Consider the following 15,126-nt stretch of genomic DNA (forward strand, 5'->3'; position numbering starts at 1 on the left):
ATTAGGGTTAGTATCATGTACCTGCAGGGTGAACCTATCATGTACCTGCAGGGTGACGTTAGGCATTAGGCAGTATCATGTACCTGCAGGGTGACGTTAGGCATTAGGGTTAGTGCAGTATCATGTACCTGCAGGGTGTGTTAGGCATTAGGGTTTGCAGTATCATGTACCTGCAGGGTGACGTTAGGCATTAGGGTTAGTGCAGTATCATGTACCTGCAGGGTGATTAGGGTTAGGGTACCTGTACCTGCAGGGTGATGTTAGGCATTAGGGTTAGTGCAGTATCATGTACCTGCAGGGTGACGTTAGGCATTAGGGTTAGTGCAGTATCATGTACCTGCAGGGTGACGTTAGGCTTTAGGGTTAGTGCAGTATCATGTACCTGCACGGTGACAGTATAGGCATTAGGCATTAGTGCAGTATCATGTACCTGCAGGGGTGACGTTAGGCATTAGGGTTAGTGCAGTATCATGCCTGCAGGGTGACGTATTAGGGTTAGTGCAGTATCATGTACCTGCAGGGTGACGTTAGGCATTAGGGTTAGTGCAGTATCATGTACCTGCAGGGTGACGTTAGGCATTAGGGTTAGTGCAGTATCATGTACCTGCAGGGTGACGTTAGGCATTAGGGTTAGTGCAGTATCATGTACCTGCAGGGTGACGTTAGGCATTAGGGTTAGTGCAGTATCATGTACCTGCAGGGTGACGTTAGGCATTAGGGTTAGTGCAGTATCATGTACCTGCAGGGTGACGTTAGGCATTAGGGTTATCATGTACCTGTGCAGTATCATGTACCTGCAGGGTGATGTTAGGCATTAGGGTTAGTGCAGTATCATGTACCTGCAGGGTGACGTTAGGCATTAGGGTTAGTGCAGTATCATGTACCTGCAGGGTGAGGCGTTAGTGCAGTATCAGGGGGTTTAGGCATTAGGGTTAGTGCAGTATCATGTACCTGCAGGGTGATTAGGGTTAGTGCAGTATCATGTACCTGCAGGGTTAGGCATTAGCTGCAGTATCATGTACCTGCAGGGTGACGTTAGGCATTAGGGTTAGTGCAGTATCATGTACCTGCAGGGTGACGTTAGGCATTAGGGTTAGTGCAGTATCATGTACCTGCAGGGTGACATGTACCTGCAGGGTGACGTTAGGCATTAGGGTTAGTGCGTATCATGTACCTGCAGGGTGACTTAGTGCAGTATCATGTACCTGCAGGGTGAGGCATTAGGGTTAGTGCAGTATCATGTACCTGCAGGGTGACGTTAGGCTTTAGGGTTAGTGCAGTATCATGTACCTGCACGGTGACAGGCATTAGGGTTAGGGGTGACCACAAGCAGTATCATGTTGCAGGGTGACGTTAGGCTTAGGCTTAGTGCAGTATCATGACTTCCAACTGTCACTATGATGGAACCAGTATCATGTACCTGCAGACCTCTGGAGTGTCTATAGGGTGATTAGGGTTAGTTACTGAGCCAACCACAAGCCCTCGATGGAACCGCGACCTCTGGAGTGTCTAAGGCTGGCTTGGTTTTTTCTTGGAGATGGTGATGGCTAATTCTTGTGCCTGGCATCATCTGTAAGCCTGGCTGGGCTGTATCAGTTCCCCTGACATGTTTCCACACAATTAATCACAGACCATTAATCAGGGCCAAAGTGTTTAGACTGAAATAGGTACTGAAATAAAAGGTCATTATAAACCTACAGGAGGGAGAGAGGGAGGGAAAGGGGTTGACAGGGCAAGATATTCACCAGTAACTCTATATGATTAACTGGTACAGTATGCAGATCATGCAACTAGAAAGCTCGCATGTGAACAGATAATTATACATTACTTTCAAAATGTCTGAGGTCCCCTAACTCACATTGCAAGGCAGTAGTTCAACACATATTTAGCTCATGTCAGAATCCAAATGCATGCACACATTTTTTGAATTTCCATAAAACTATTTGGTTGCATAATCCTTCTCGATGGATCTCTCGAACTTAACTAAATCTCATTCTCAGAAAGTTGCTCGAGCTCCCTGGTCCAAAACACAGGCCCTTTCTTCTTTGACATTTTATTTGTGTTTTTCATTTTTATTCCCAAGTCTAATTGAGAGGTATGTGTTATTGGCCTGTTCTAGAAGTGGTGTTGGAGGGAGCAGAGAGTTTGAGGACAGAAAAACGCAGCAATCAGGGTCTTTTAAAGAGAGAGACGTGTCCTGTTGCCAAGTCTTGGAACAGAACAGTCCCCCCAGTGTCCGTCTGTCCACGCCTGCCCAGCCTGAGAGAGAGGCACACTACCACCCTAACTGTAGAGACCATCATTGTGCAGTAAGCATCAAAGAACGGGTTTAAGATTCCTTCCTAGCAGTATTGTGGTGAATAGACTTCTGCTCTGTATACTAAACTGTACCTCCTTCAGGCAAGGAGTCATTGAAGACGCCCTCTATGGCCTCACAGTTGCTCCCGTCACCCCCGCAGATACGGCAGCGGTCCTCCCGCACATCCGAGCCCAGGATCCGGTCACATCCCACGTGCTGCAGGGAGACAAGGGCCATAGATCAGAGGGTGCAGGCAGAGGCACACAGACACTAGCCCCTATAGAGAGCAAAGCAGAACGCACACAGTCCTTTCAGCAACAGAAGTGAGGCTGATTGAAATGTTTCCCAGGTGCCTAATGAAAATACTGACACCACAGGATGTCAACAACACACCCTCTCCACCTACAGGAAACATTCCGAAGACACAACCTGTACTAAGCTGTGACATACACACGTACCCCACCAGACATGCCACCAGCGGTCTTTTCACAGTTGCCAAATCCAGAACAAATTCAAGAAAGCATACATTATTATATAGAGCCATTATTGCATGGAACTCCCATCTCATATTGCTCAAATAAACAGCAAACCTGTTTTTTTTTTAAACAGATAAAGCAACACCTCACGGCACAATACCTCTCCCCTATTTGACCTAGAGAGTTTGTGTGTATGTAGGCTACGTGTGCCTTTTTTAAATTGATGTAGTTTTGACCTGGAGCTGTTCAGGAAGAGTAGCTCCTGCTTCGGTAACAGCTAATGGGACCGAAATAAAATACAAAAAAATACCAAATAGCAACAGCAGGTTCAAGCCAACACAAATGTTGGTGTAAATTAACTCCTGCCCTGTACAGTAACTCTAACATGTGACTGGATGGATGGAGCAAAACCCTGGGGCACTTTAAACCCTGTTGACCCAGGCAAGTCTAGGTTCCATTAACTATCAATGTGGAAGCTATTTCCCCTTAGTAATAGCAGGACTTGTTCCAGGCAGGGCCCTGGGCCGTGTCCCCTGGTGAGCCTGGGCCAGGCCAGGCAGACAGCCTGCTGCAGCCTGTGCATGTGTTTCCAAGCACACACACATCTCTCTCTCCACTCACTTCAAATAAATCTCTTACTCTCTGGATCCTAACTACCATGAGGCTGCAAACAATACTTACATTTTTCTCCTCGCTGTTTTCTCCTTTTTATATGCACCATAAATATAAGAGAGAGACGGGAGGAATGGGACAGAACCTGGGAGATAGAAACTGTGAGAAATAATGAGAGAAGGAGAGTATGATAGGGAAAGAAACCGAGTTCTAGAAATTAAGAGATAAAGAGAGGGATGAGAAGGAAGAATGCCAGAATATGATAGACCCAGAGAGAGAGAGAGAGAGAGAAAGAGAGAGTGAATAAGAAACAAAGAGAGAGTGGGAGAAAGGGGCTGAAGTGAATATATTTAGCAGCGAGCCGTGCAGCCAGCTGAGCTGGAGGGTCACTGAGTTCCTGCTACACAGAACAGAACCAAGTAAGAGAGGAGAGGAGAATAGTTGATAAACAGGCTCCTCTCTCAGTCTGGACGAGCCCAGACACTTCCACTCACACCCACTTCATGTGCCCAGGCCCTGAGACAGCTCCAAACAAAGCCCAAGAGAGGAGAGAGGGATGGCCGTTCAATTGCCTAATGAAATCTAGCTCTGCTCCACATAGCTGCAGGAAACCACAAAACAACAATTCAGATGTTTTGTGGTTTGGTGTCATTCAGCGAGAGTATTTCATTTTTCCCTCGTCCCCTCCCAGTCCAAAGCCACTCTGCTTCTTGACAGGCTCTGAAGCCATCCAAAAACAACAGAATGGGGGAACAATCGGCATTGTTTGTGTGAGCAGTGAGCAACACAATCTGAAAGGCAATACTACTTTAAGAAGACAACCAGGAGGAGAGTTAAATGAGAGGACAGAAAGGACGGAGCAGTCTCACCTTGCACTCTCCATTCACACAGACATCCAGAGAGTCGTCCCGACATGGGGTCCCGTCCACCACAGCCGGAGCACGCTCTGTGTAGAAGTTATATCCCTCCGCCAGGCAGTTCAGAGAGCAGGACTTCACTCCACCTGGACAACAGAGCAGCACAGAGAAGAGGAACATGAGACAATAGTTCAATACAAACACAAATAGATCCCGGATTAGATCCTGCAGCAAATTTGAGGTGGGGGGGGGGGGGTAACCTAGAAGTACTTAAACCCACAATTCTACGTCTTTTGGTCTACACGTCTCTTGGACTACACGTCTCTTGGACTACACGTCTCTTGGACTACACGTCTCTTGGACTACACGTCTCTTGGACTACACGTAAGCCATTATACAAATAGGTCTTGACTAGATGGCTGGTGTTTTGGCAAGGATCTGACAATATCATCATGTCAGTTTTTAAGGCTGGGTTTACACAGGCAGTCCAATTCTGATATTTTCCACTAATTGGTCTTTTGACCAATCAGATCAGCTCTTTTTCCAATAACTGGGCAAAAGATCAGAATTGGGCTGCCTGTGTAAACGCAGGCTAAGAGCTGTTGGTTTCACAAGTTGTTACGTAATACTCTTGGGTAAACAAAAAATACCCAGACTTGACAATACCATCATGTCAGAGGTTTAGAAGAGCTGTGCATTGTTATTTTCATTCATTGTTTGTGATACTCTTGGGTAAACAACAATATACACTCACCGGACAGGTACGCCACCACCCCGTTCACGAAAACGGATCGCTCCTACAGACAGTGAGTCACGTGGCTTGTTATATAAAGCAGACGGACATCAAGGCATTCAGTTACTGTTCGATTGAACATTAGAATGGGCAAAACGAGTGACCTAAGCAACTTGTGTGTGGTATGATCGTCGTTGCCAGGCGTGTCGGATCCAGTATCTCAAAAAGAGCCACCCTCCTGGGATTTTCACACACGACAGTGTCTATGATTTACCGAGACTGTGTGACAAACAGAAAACATCCAGTCAGCGGCAGTCCTGTGGGCAAAAACAGCTTTTTGATGAGAGAGGTTGAAGGAGAATGGAAAGAATTGTGCAAGCGGGCCGCAAACAGGCAAATAACTACGCAGTACAAGGCACAGTACAACAATGGTGTGCAGAACGGCATCTCGGAACGCACAACTCATCTGTCCTTGTCACGGATGGTCTATTACAGCAGGACAACCACACCAGGTACCACTTCTATCAGCTAAAAACATTGAAGAAGTAGCTCCAGTGGACATGTGATCACCAACACTGCACAATTTAGGAGTGGAAAAACATTGACTGGTCTGACAAATCCTTGTTCCTGTTGCGTCATACTGATGGCAGAGTCAGGATTTGGCGTAAGAAGCATGAGTCCATGGACCCATCCTGCCTGTTGTCATCAGTACAGGCTGGTGGCGAGAGGAGCAACTGTGAAGGTCCTCTATAGAATCCCATAGCTGGTTGGTGTTTTGGGAAGGACATGAAAATACCATCAGAAATAAGTCAGAGGTTATTGAGAGCTGTATGTTTCATTCGGTGTCACGTAATACTTTTGGTAAACAACACATACAGTAGCATGATTAAGAGCTAGATTGAGTTGACCAGAGAAGCAGCTGGTCCTCTATAGCAGGGGTGGGCAATTCCAGTCCTCGAGGGCCTGATTGGCGTCACAGTTTTGCCCCAGCTAACACACCTGACTCCAATAGTCACCTAATCATGATCTTCAGTTTAGAATGCAATTTCAAATTAAATGAAAGTTTATTTGTCACGTGCGTCGTATACAATAGGTGTAGACCTTACAGTGAAATGCTTACTTACAGGCTCTAACCAACAGTGCAAAATAGGTATTAGGTGAACAATAGGTAAGTAAAGAAATAAAAACAATAAAAAGACAGTGAAAAATAACAGTAGCGAGGCTATATAGGAGAGCGAGGCTATATAGGAGTAGCGAGGCTATATACAGTAGCGAGGCTATATACAGTAGCGAGGCTATATACAGTAGCGAGGCTATATACAGTAGCGAGGCTATATACAGTAGCGAGGCTATATACAGTAGCGAGGCTATAACAGTAGCGAGGCTATATAGGAGTAGCGAGGCTATATAGGAGTAGCGAGGCTATAAAGGAGTAGCGAGGCTATAACAGTAGCGAGGCTATAACAGTAGCGAGGCTATATACAGTAGCGAGGCTATATACAGTAGCGAGGCTATAATATACAGTAGCGAGGCTATATACAGTAGCGAGGCTATAACAGTAGCGAGGCTATAACAGTAGCGAGGCTATATACAGTAGCGAGGCTATAACAGTAGTAGCGAGGCTATATACAGTAGCGAGGTATATACAGTAGCGAGGTTATATACAGTAGCGAGCGAGGCTATATACAGTAGCGAGGCTATATACAGTAGCGAGGCTATATACAGTAGCGAGGCTATATACAGTAGCGAGGCTATATACAGTAGCGAGGCAGTATATACAGTAGCGAGGCTATATACAGTAGCGAGGCTATAACAGTAGCGAGGTTAAATACAGTAGCGAGGCTAAATACAGTAGCGAAGGCTATATACAGTAGCGAGGCTATACAGTAGCGAGGCTATATACAGTAGCGAGGCTATAAGTAGCGAGCTATATACAGTAGCGAGGCTAAATACAGTAGCGAGGCTATATACAGTAGTAAATACAGTAGCGAGGCTATATACAGTAGCGCGAGGCTATAACAGTAGCGAGGCTTAAATACAGTAAATACAGCGAGGTTAAATACAGTAGCGAGGTTAAATACAGTAGCGAGGTTAAATACAGTAGCGAGCTATATACAGTAGCGAGGCTAAATACAGTAGCGAGGCTAAAATAACAGTAGCGAGGTTACAGTAGTATAACAGTAGCGAGGTTAAATACAGTAGCGAGGCGTAGCGAGGCTATAACAGTAGCGAGGCTATATACAGTAGCGAGGCTAACAGTAGCTAGGTTAAATAGTAGCGAGGCTAAACAGTAGCGAGGCTATAACAGTAGCGAGGTTAAATACAGTAGCGAGGCTAGTAGCTATAAATACAGTAGCGAGGCTATAACAGTAGCGAGGCTATAACAGTAGCGAGGTAAATACAGTACGAGGCTATAACAGTAGCGAGGCTATAACAGTAGTAGCGAGGCTATAACAGTAGAGGGTTAACAGTACAGGCTATAACAGTAGCGAGGCTATAACAGTAGCGAGGCTATAACAGTAGCGAGGCTAACAGTACAGGCTATAACAGTAGGGGTATAACAGTAGCGAGGCTATAACAGTAGCGAGGTTAAATACAGTTAAATACAGTAGCGAGGCTAAATACAGTAGCGAGGGTATATAACAGTAGCGAGGGTATAACAGTAGCGAGGTTATAACAGTAGCGGGATATATACAGTAGCAGGGTATATACAGTAGCGAGGGTAAATACAGTAAGCGGTATAACAGTAGCGAGGGTATATAGGTATATACAGTAGTAGCGAGGTTAAATACAGCAGCAAGGCTATAACAGTTGCAGCAAGGGTAAATACAGTAGCGAGGCTATAACAGTAGCGAGGCTATAACAGTAGCGAGGTTAAATACAGTAGCGAGGCTATAACAGTAGCGAGGTTAAATACAGTATAACAGTTGCGAGGCTATAACAGTAGCGAGGCTATAACAGTAGCGAGGTTAAATACAGTAGCGAGGTTAAAACAGTAGCGAGGTTAAATACAGTAGCGAGGCTATAACTAGTATAACAGTAGCGAGGTTAAATACAGTAGCGAGGCTATAACAGTAGCGAGGTATATAACAGTAGCGAGGCTATAACAGTAGCGAGGCTATATACAGTAGCGAGGTTATATACAGTAGCGAGGTTATAACAGTAGCGAGGCTATAACAGTAGCGAACAGGCGAGGCTATAACAGTAGCGAGGTTATAACAGTAGCGAGCTATAACAGTAGCGAGGTTAAATACAGTAGCGAGGTTAAATACAGTAGCGAGGCTATAACAGTAGCGAGGCTATAACAGTAGCGAGGCTATAACAGTAGCGAATACAGGCTATAACAGTAGCTATATACAGTAGCGAGGCTATATACAGTAGCGAGGCTATAACAGTAGCGAGGCTATATACAGCGAGGTTAAAATACAGTAGCGAGGCTATAACAGTAGCGAGGGTATAACAGCGGGCTACATACAGTAGCGAGGCTATATAACGAGGTATATACAGTAGCGAGGTAGCGATAACAGTATATACAGTAGCGAGGTTAAATACAGTAGCGATAACAGTAGCGAGGGTATATACAGTAGCGAGGCTATAACAGTAGCGCGAGGTATAACAGTAGCGAGGCTATAACAGTAGCGAGGTTAAATACAGTAGCGAGGCTATAACAGTAGCGAGGTTAAATACAGTAGCAGGCTATAACAGTAGCGAGGCTATAACAGTATAGGTTAAATACAGTAGCGAGGCTATATACAGTAGCGAGGTTAAATACAGTAGCGAGGCTATAACTGTAGCGAGGCTATACATGTAGCGTATAACAGTAGCGAGGGTATAACAGTACAGGGTATAACAGTAGCGAGGCTAACAGTACAGGATATAACAGCGAGGTTATTAAATACAGTAGCGAGGCTATAAGCGAGGCTATAACAGTAGCGAATAACAGAGGCATAACAGTAGCGAGGCTATAACAGTAGCAGGGTAGGGTATATACAGCAGCAAATACAGTAGGTATAACAGTAGCGAGGGTAACATACAGTAGCGAGGCTATAACAGTAGCGAGGCTATAACAGTAGCGAGGGTATAACAGTATAACAGTAGCGAGGCTATAACAGTAGTGAGGGTATAACAGTAGTTAAATAACAGTAGCGAGGCTATAACAGTAGCGAGGTTAAATACAGTAGCGAGGCTATAACAGTTGCGAGGTTAAATACAGTAGCGAGGGTTATATACAGTAGCGAGGGTATAACACAGTAGCAAGGGTATATACAGCAGCAAGGGTATAACAGCAGCAAGGGTAAATACAGTAGCAAGGGTAAAACAGTAGCGAGGCTATAACAGTAGCGAGGCTTAACAGTAAAATACAGTAGCGAGGCTATAACAACGAGGTTAGTAGCGAGGCTATAACAGTTGCGAGGTTAAATAGCGAGTTTATAACAGTAGCGAGGGTATAACAGTAGCGATGATATAACAGTAGCGAGGATATAACAGTAGCGAGGTTAAATACAGTAGCGAGGATATAACAGTAGGGAGAATATAACAGTAGCGAGGTTAAATACAGTAGCGAGGCTATAACAGTAGCGAGGGTATATACAGTAGCGAGGCTATAACAGTAGTGAGGGTATAACAGTAGCGAGGGTATATACAGTAGCGAGGCTATAACAGTAGTGAGGGTATATACAGTAGCGAGGGTATATACAGCAGCAAGGGTATATACAGTAGCGCGGGTATATACAGCAGCAAGGGTATATACAGTAGCGAGGTTAAATACAGTAGCGAGGCTATAACAGTAGCGAGGTTAAATACAGTAGCGAGGCTACATACAGACACTGGTTAGTCAGGCTGATTGAGGTAGTATTTTAACGGTTTTCGTCCTCCTCTTCTGAGGAGGAGTAGGAAGGATATGCAGCGTGGTAAGTGTTCATCATTATTTTAATAAACTGAACACTAAATACAACAAAGACCAAAAGAAACAACCGAAACAGCTCCGTCAGGTGCAAAACACACTAAACAGAAAATAACTACCCACAACCCATAGTGGGAAAACAAGCTGCCTAAGTATGGTTCTCAATCAGACACAACGATTGACAGCTGCCTCTGATTGGGAACCATACCAGGCCAAAACCAGAAATACAAAACATAGAACAAAAACATAGAAAAAAGAACAGAACGCACACCCTCGTCACACCCTGGCCTAACCAAAATAGAGAATAAAAAGCCTCTCTATGGCCAGGGCGTGACAAGTATGTACATGTAGATATGGTTAAAGTGACTATGCATATATGATAAACAGAGAGTAGCAGTAGCGTGTAGCCGTAGCATAAAAGAGGGGTTGGTGGGCGGCGGGACACAAGGCAGATAGCCCGGTTAGCCAATGTGCGGGGACACTGGTTGGTCGGGCCAATTGAGGTCGTATGTACATGAATGTGTAGTTAACGTGACTATGCATATATGATAAACAGAGAAGCAGAATTTGATAAACAGATAAACGAAATTTGATTAATCAGCTGTGTTTGCTAGGGATGGAGAAAAGTGTGAGACCAGTCAGGCCCTGGAGGACTGGAGCTTCCCACCCCTGGTCTATAGGATCCCATCTGCAGCAGCAAGCAGAGACAACACCACCAGACTCAGCATTTTAAATGGCATACACTCTGGCTTTCACACCATTTCATTGCTCAAACACATTTACACAATGTGATTTTGAGCTGCACTGCTGCTGTGTCGAGTTTACAACATTACACAACGTTATCACAAACAAGAAAACAAATCGCTTCCACTTCGCTCTTTATTAGCACTTTCAGCCGTGAGGCCTCTTGTTGGGTGAAGACGCAACACAATTACTCCAGCCATTCCCCTCCATTACTGAGAAAACCCTGGGCTGCTCTAATGTGTCTGATGGCCACGCATGGTATTTTAATGGGATTTTGGGTTTTAGGTTCGACACAGTTAGTTTGTTCTCCCACAGCTGTAAGGACTCGGGTGCCAAAGACAGAGAGGAGAGTGGGGAGGTGGAGGGGCTATAGAGGGGAGAGAGCACAGTTTGGATAGCTAACATCAAGAGAACAAGCAGCTGATTGTGATTAAGTCCCCCCTTCACTCCCTATATCCACACACAGACACACAACCCTTTTGTCCCCTCGGCCCCCTCTTTGTCTGTGCCACACCTCTGCCACCTAAGGTCTGGGACTGATCAGGGCTGTTGGGTTCTGAGGCTCTTGGTTTCGCTAACAGCACGGTGGGGTCAAACGCTCACAACAACAGAAAGGAGAGGGCGCTAACAGAAACAGTGCAACTCTCAGCAAATTCCCTGGGAAACTGGAATGCTGGAACTGGAAATCCTGCAGACTTGCACAAAAACGGACAGGGGGAGAGGAAAGAGAGGGGGAGAGGAGAGAGGGGGAAGAGGAAAGAGAGGGGGAAGAGGAAAGAGAGGGGGAAGAGGAAAGAGAGGGGGAAGAGGAAAGAGAGAGAAGAGGAAAGAGGGAGAGAGAGAGGAAAGAGAGGGGGAAGAGGAAAGAGAGAGAGAGAGGAAAGAGAGGGAGAGAGGAAAGAGAGGGAGAGAGAGAGAGGAAAGAGAGGGGGAGAGGAAAGAGAGGGGGAGAGGAAAGAGGGGAGAGAGAGAGAGGAAGGAAGAGGGAGAGAGGAGAGAGAGGAAAGGGGGAAGAGGAAAGAGGGGGGAAGAGGAAGAGAGGGGAAGAGGAAAGAGAGGGGAAGAGGAAAGAGAGGGGAAGAGGAAAGAGAGAGAGGAAGCTGGAGGAAAGAGGAAAGAGAGAGGGAAGAGGAAAGAGAGAGGAAAGAGAGAGGAAAGAGAGGGAGAGAAAGAAGAGGAAAGAGAGAGGAAAGGAGAGAGGGAGAGAGAGAAAGAGAGGGAGAGAGGAAAGAGAGAAAGAGAGAGAGAGAGAGAGAGAGAGGAAAGAGAGGAAAGAGAGGGAAGAGAGGGAGAAGAGAGAAAGAGAGAGAAAGAGAGGGAGAAAGAGGAAAGAGAGGGAGAGAGGAAAGAGGGGAGAGAGGAAAAGAGGAGGAGAGGAAAGAGAGGGGAGAGGAAAGAGAGGGGAGAGAGGGGGAGAGGAAGAGAGGGGGGAGAGGAAAGAGTGGGGAGAGAAGAGAGCTCTCATTTAGAGAGAGAAGAGGAAAGGAGAGGGGAGAGGAAGAGAGGGGACTGAGCTCTCTTACTGGGATTTAGGAATTCCAGAAGAGAGGGAGAGGAAAGAGGAAAGAGAGGAAAGGGAAGAGGAAAGAGAGAGGGAGAGGAGGAAAGAGAGCCAGAGGAAAGAGAGGGGAAGAGGAAAGGGAGAGAGGAAATCAAGGGGAGAGGAGAAAGAGGGAGATCTGCTCTAGGGCCGAGGAAACACATAGCACAAACACGTACACACAATGCAACACACATACATCACAACACAGCCATTTTCTCACTTTACTTACCACCACCCTTTAGTCAACACAGTTTCAGGCTCTGGTCATGTGAGACTAGAAATAAGTGTTAATCGGGCAAAATTCAGGACCAGGCAGGCAGCACAGTGGAACCAGCTGACAGTCAGGACTAGGTAGGCATCATAGTGGAACCAGCTGACAGTCAGGACCAGGTAGGCAGCACAGTGGAACCAGCTGACAGTCAGGACCAGGTAGGCAGCACAGTGGAACCAGCTGACAGTCAGGACCAGGTAGGCAGCACAGTGGAACCAGCTGACAGTCAGGACCAGGTAGGCAGCACAGTGGAACCAGCTGACAGTCAGGACCAGGTAGGCAGCACAGTGGAACCAGCTGACAGTCAGGACCAGGTAGGCAGCACATTGGAACCAGCTGACAGTCAGGACCAGGTAGGCAGCACAGTGGAACCAGCTGACAGTCAGGACCAGGTAGGCAGCACAGTGGAACCAGCTGACAGGTGCTCTCAGGTATTCCATATTCCAGCTGACAAGTCAGGACCACACTGGCAGCTCTGGAACCAGCTGACAAGGCCAATCAATGTCTCAGCACAGTGGAACCAGCTGGCAAGTCAGGACATCAGCTCATGGAACCAGCTGACACATCAGGACCAAACAGCACAGTGGAATGCAACACACATACATCACAACACAGCCATTTTCTCACTTTAACCAGCCACAGGACCTTTAGTCAACACAGTTTCCAGCTCTGGTCATGTGAGACTAGAAATAAGTGGAACCAGCAAAATTCAGGACCAGGCAGGCAGCACAGTGGAACCAGCTGACAAGTCAGGACCAGGTAGGCAGCACAGTGGAACCAGCTGACAGTCAGGACCAGGTAGGCAGCACAGTGGAACCAGCTGACAAGTCAGGACCAGGTAGGCAGCACAGTGGAACCAGCTGACAAGTCAGGACCAGGTAGGCAGCACAGTGGAACCAGCTGACAAGTCAGGACCAGGTAGGCAGCACAGTGGAACCAGCTGACAGTCAGGACCAAGTAGGCAGCACAGTGGAACCAGCTGACAAGTCAGGACCAGGTAGGCAGCACAGTGGAACCAGCTGACAAGTCAGGACCAGGCAGGCAGCACAATGGAACCAGTTGACAGTCAGGACCAGGTAGGCAGCACAGTGGAACCAGCTAACAAGTCAGGACCAGCAGGCAGCACAGTGGAACCAGCTGACAAGTCAGGACCAGGTAGGCAGCACAGAGGAACCAGCTGACAAGTCAGGACCAGGTAGGCAGCACAATGGTACCAGCTGACAGTCAGGACCAAGGCAGGCAGCACAATGGAACCAGCTGACAGTCAGGACCAGGTAGGCAGCACAGTGGAACCAGTTGACAAGTCAGGACCAGGCAGGCAGCACAATGATACCAGTTGACAGTCAGGACCAGGCAGGCAGCACAATGGAACCAGCTGACAGTCAGGACCAGGCAGGCAGCACAGTGGAACCAGCTGACAGTCAGGACCAGGTAGGCAGCACAGTGGAACCAGCTGACAAGTCAGGACCAAGTAGGCAGCACAGTGGAACCAGCTGACAGTCAGGACCAGGTAGGCAGCACAGTGGAACCAGCTGACAGTCAGGATCAGGCAGCAGAGTGCCTTTCCACTGGCCTCCCATGAAGCCTCTCTCTTAGCCAGGGTGCTCTGGCATCACAGCCCACAACCCCCCTGTGAGCTGGGAGAGCAGCCCATAGTCTAACATATCACTTTATAGGCTGTGACAAATCATCTAATACTGCCATGGCTGTGTACAAGCCAAGTATACCCATTTCCAGCTAGTTCCACTGTTTGAAAAGTTGTTGAAATCTCTTTTGGGCTCTGTTTGTGCTGGCACCGCTGCAACAGGTACAGTATGTGCTGCCTGTTAGGCTTGCGGATAACAAAGCTGTGGGATGATGGAAAACTCAAACTCCCATGGTGCTGTGCTTTGGCAGGCTTGCCTCCAGTCTGAAGCTAAGCAGGTTTGTAGGCTGGATGGATGGAAGGGGGTTGACTGACTTGGGGGGCCTGCTGAAGGAAGGCAGCCTGCGAAAGTTGTTGGACCAAGCGCAACAATGTGGATGGCTTATGCCTCAGAAAAAAATGTATATGACTGCTAAAACGCTGCACGCTTTTTTTAATGAACTATCCTTGGCTGTCTGAGCCGAGCCCGATGGTCTGCTAGAGGTGTCCAACTACAGGACAGACGGAAAGAGAGAGGCAGCAGAGAGGAGAGAGGAAAGAGCAAGAGAGAGGGGGAAAGAAAGCAGAATAGAGAGGGAGAAATAGGGAGGAATGTAGAAAGAGAGTGAGTGAGTGAGTAGAGAGAAGGGGGCTGGGATGTGTGATATGGCCCTAACGCAGGGCAGACTGTGGCACAACTCGTATTTTAACAGCTGCAAGGGATTTCCATTGTAAAATCAGCTGACTTGATGAAAGGAGCACTTGTTGCCTGGAGTTGGAGAGGGCCCCTCTGTAAGCCATTATGTTATTGGACTGGTAGATTAAAAGCAGCTATGTCGTCGAAAGTATTTATCTTTCGCATCCAGAGCAGCGCTCATCAAGCACAGGAATTCTAGCCAGACAGGAGATTGTCTGCAGCTTTCCCCTCTCCTTGTCTCTCCCCTTCTCCTCTCCTCTCTTCTTTTCAGCTCTCCCCTCTTCCCTTTCTGGGCCCACGGTCTGGCAGCACTCTCCTGCTCAGCTCTCCTCATGTGCTGTTGCACTATTCTCTCTCTGTGAACTCA

At 47.1% G+C, this 15,126-nt stretch overlaps 1 protein-coding gene across 3 annotated transcripts in view; it reads right to left on the minus strand.

The window, feature by feature from the left end:
* adamts10 (ADAM metallopeptidase with thrombospondin type 1 motif, 10) overlaps nucleotides 1-15,126 on the minus strand; it is a 54,345-nt gene that overhangs the window by 14,545 nt on the left and 24,674 nt on the right. For all 3 annotated transcript variants that reach the window (XM_064935289.1, XM_064935288.1, XM_064935290.1), the window contains 2 exons: nucleotides 4,257-4,390; nucleotides 2,392-2,515 (listed from right to left, as the gene is read on the minus strand). In XM_064935289.1, coding sequence (XP_064791361.1) covers nucleotides 2,392-2,515; nucleotides 4,257-4,390 — 258 coding nt within the window. The remainder of the gene's footprint in view (nucleotides 1-2,391; nucleotides 2,516-4,256; nucleotides 4,391-15,126) is intronic.

This window comes from Oncorhynchus masou, chromosome 24, assembly GCF_036934945.1.
Source record: "Oncorhynchus masou masou isolate Uvic2021 chromosome 24, UVic_Omas_1.1, whole genome shotgun sequence".
Taxonomy (NCBI): domain Eukaryota; kingdom Metazoa; phylum Chordata; class Actinopteri; order Salmoniformes; family Salmonidae; genus Oncorhynchus; species Oncorhynchus masou.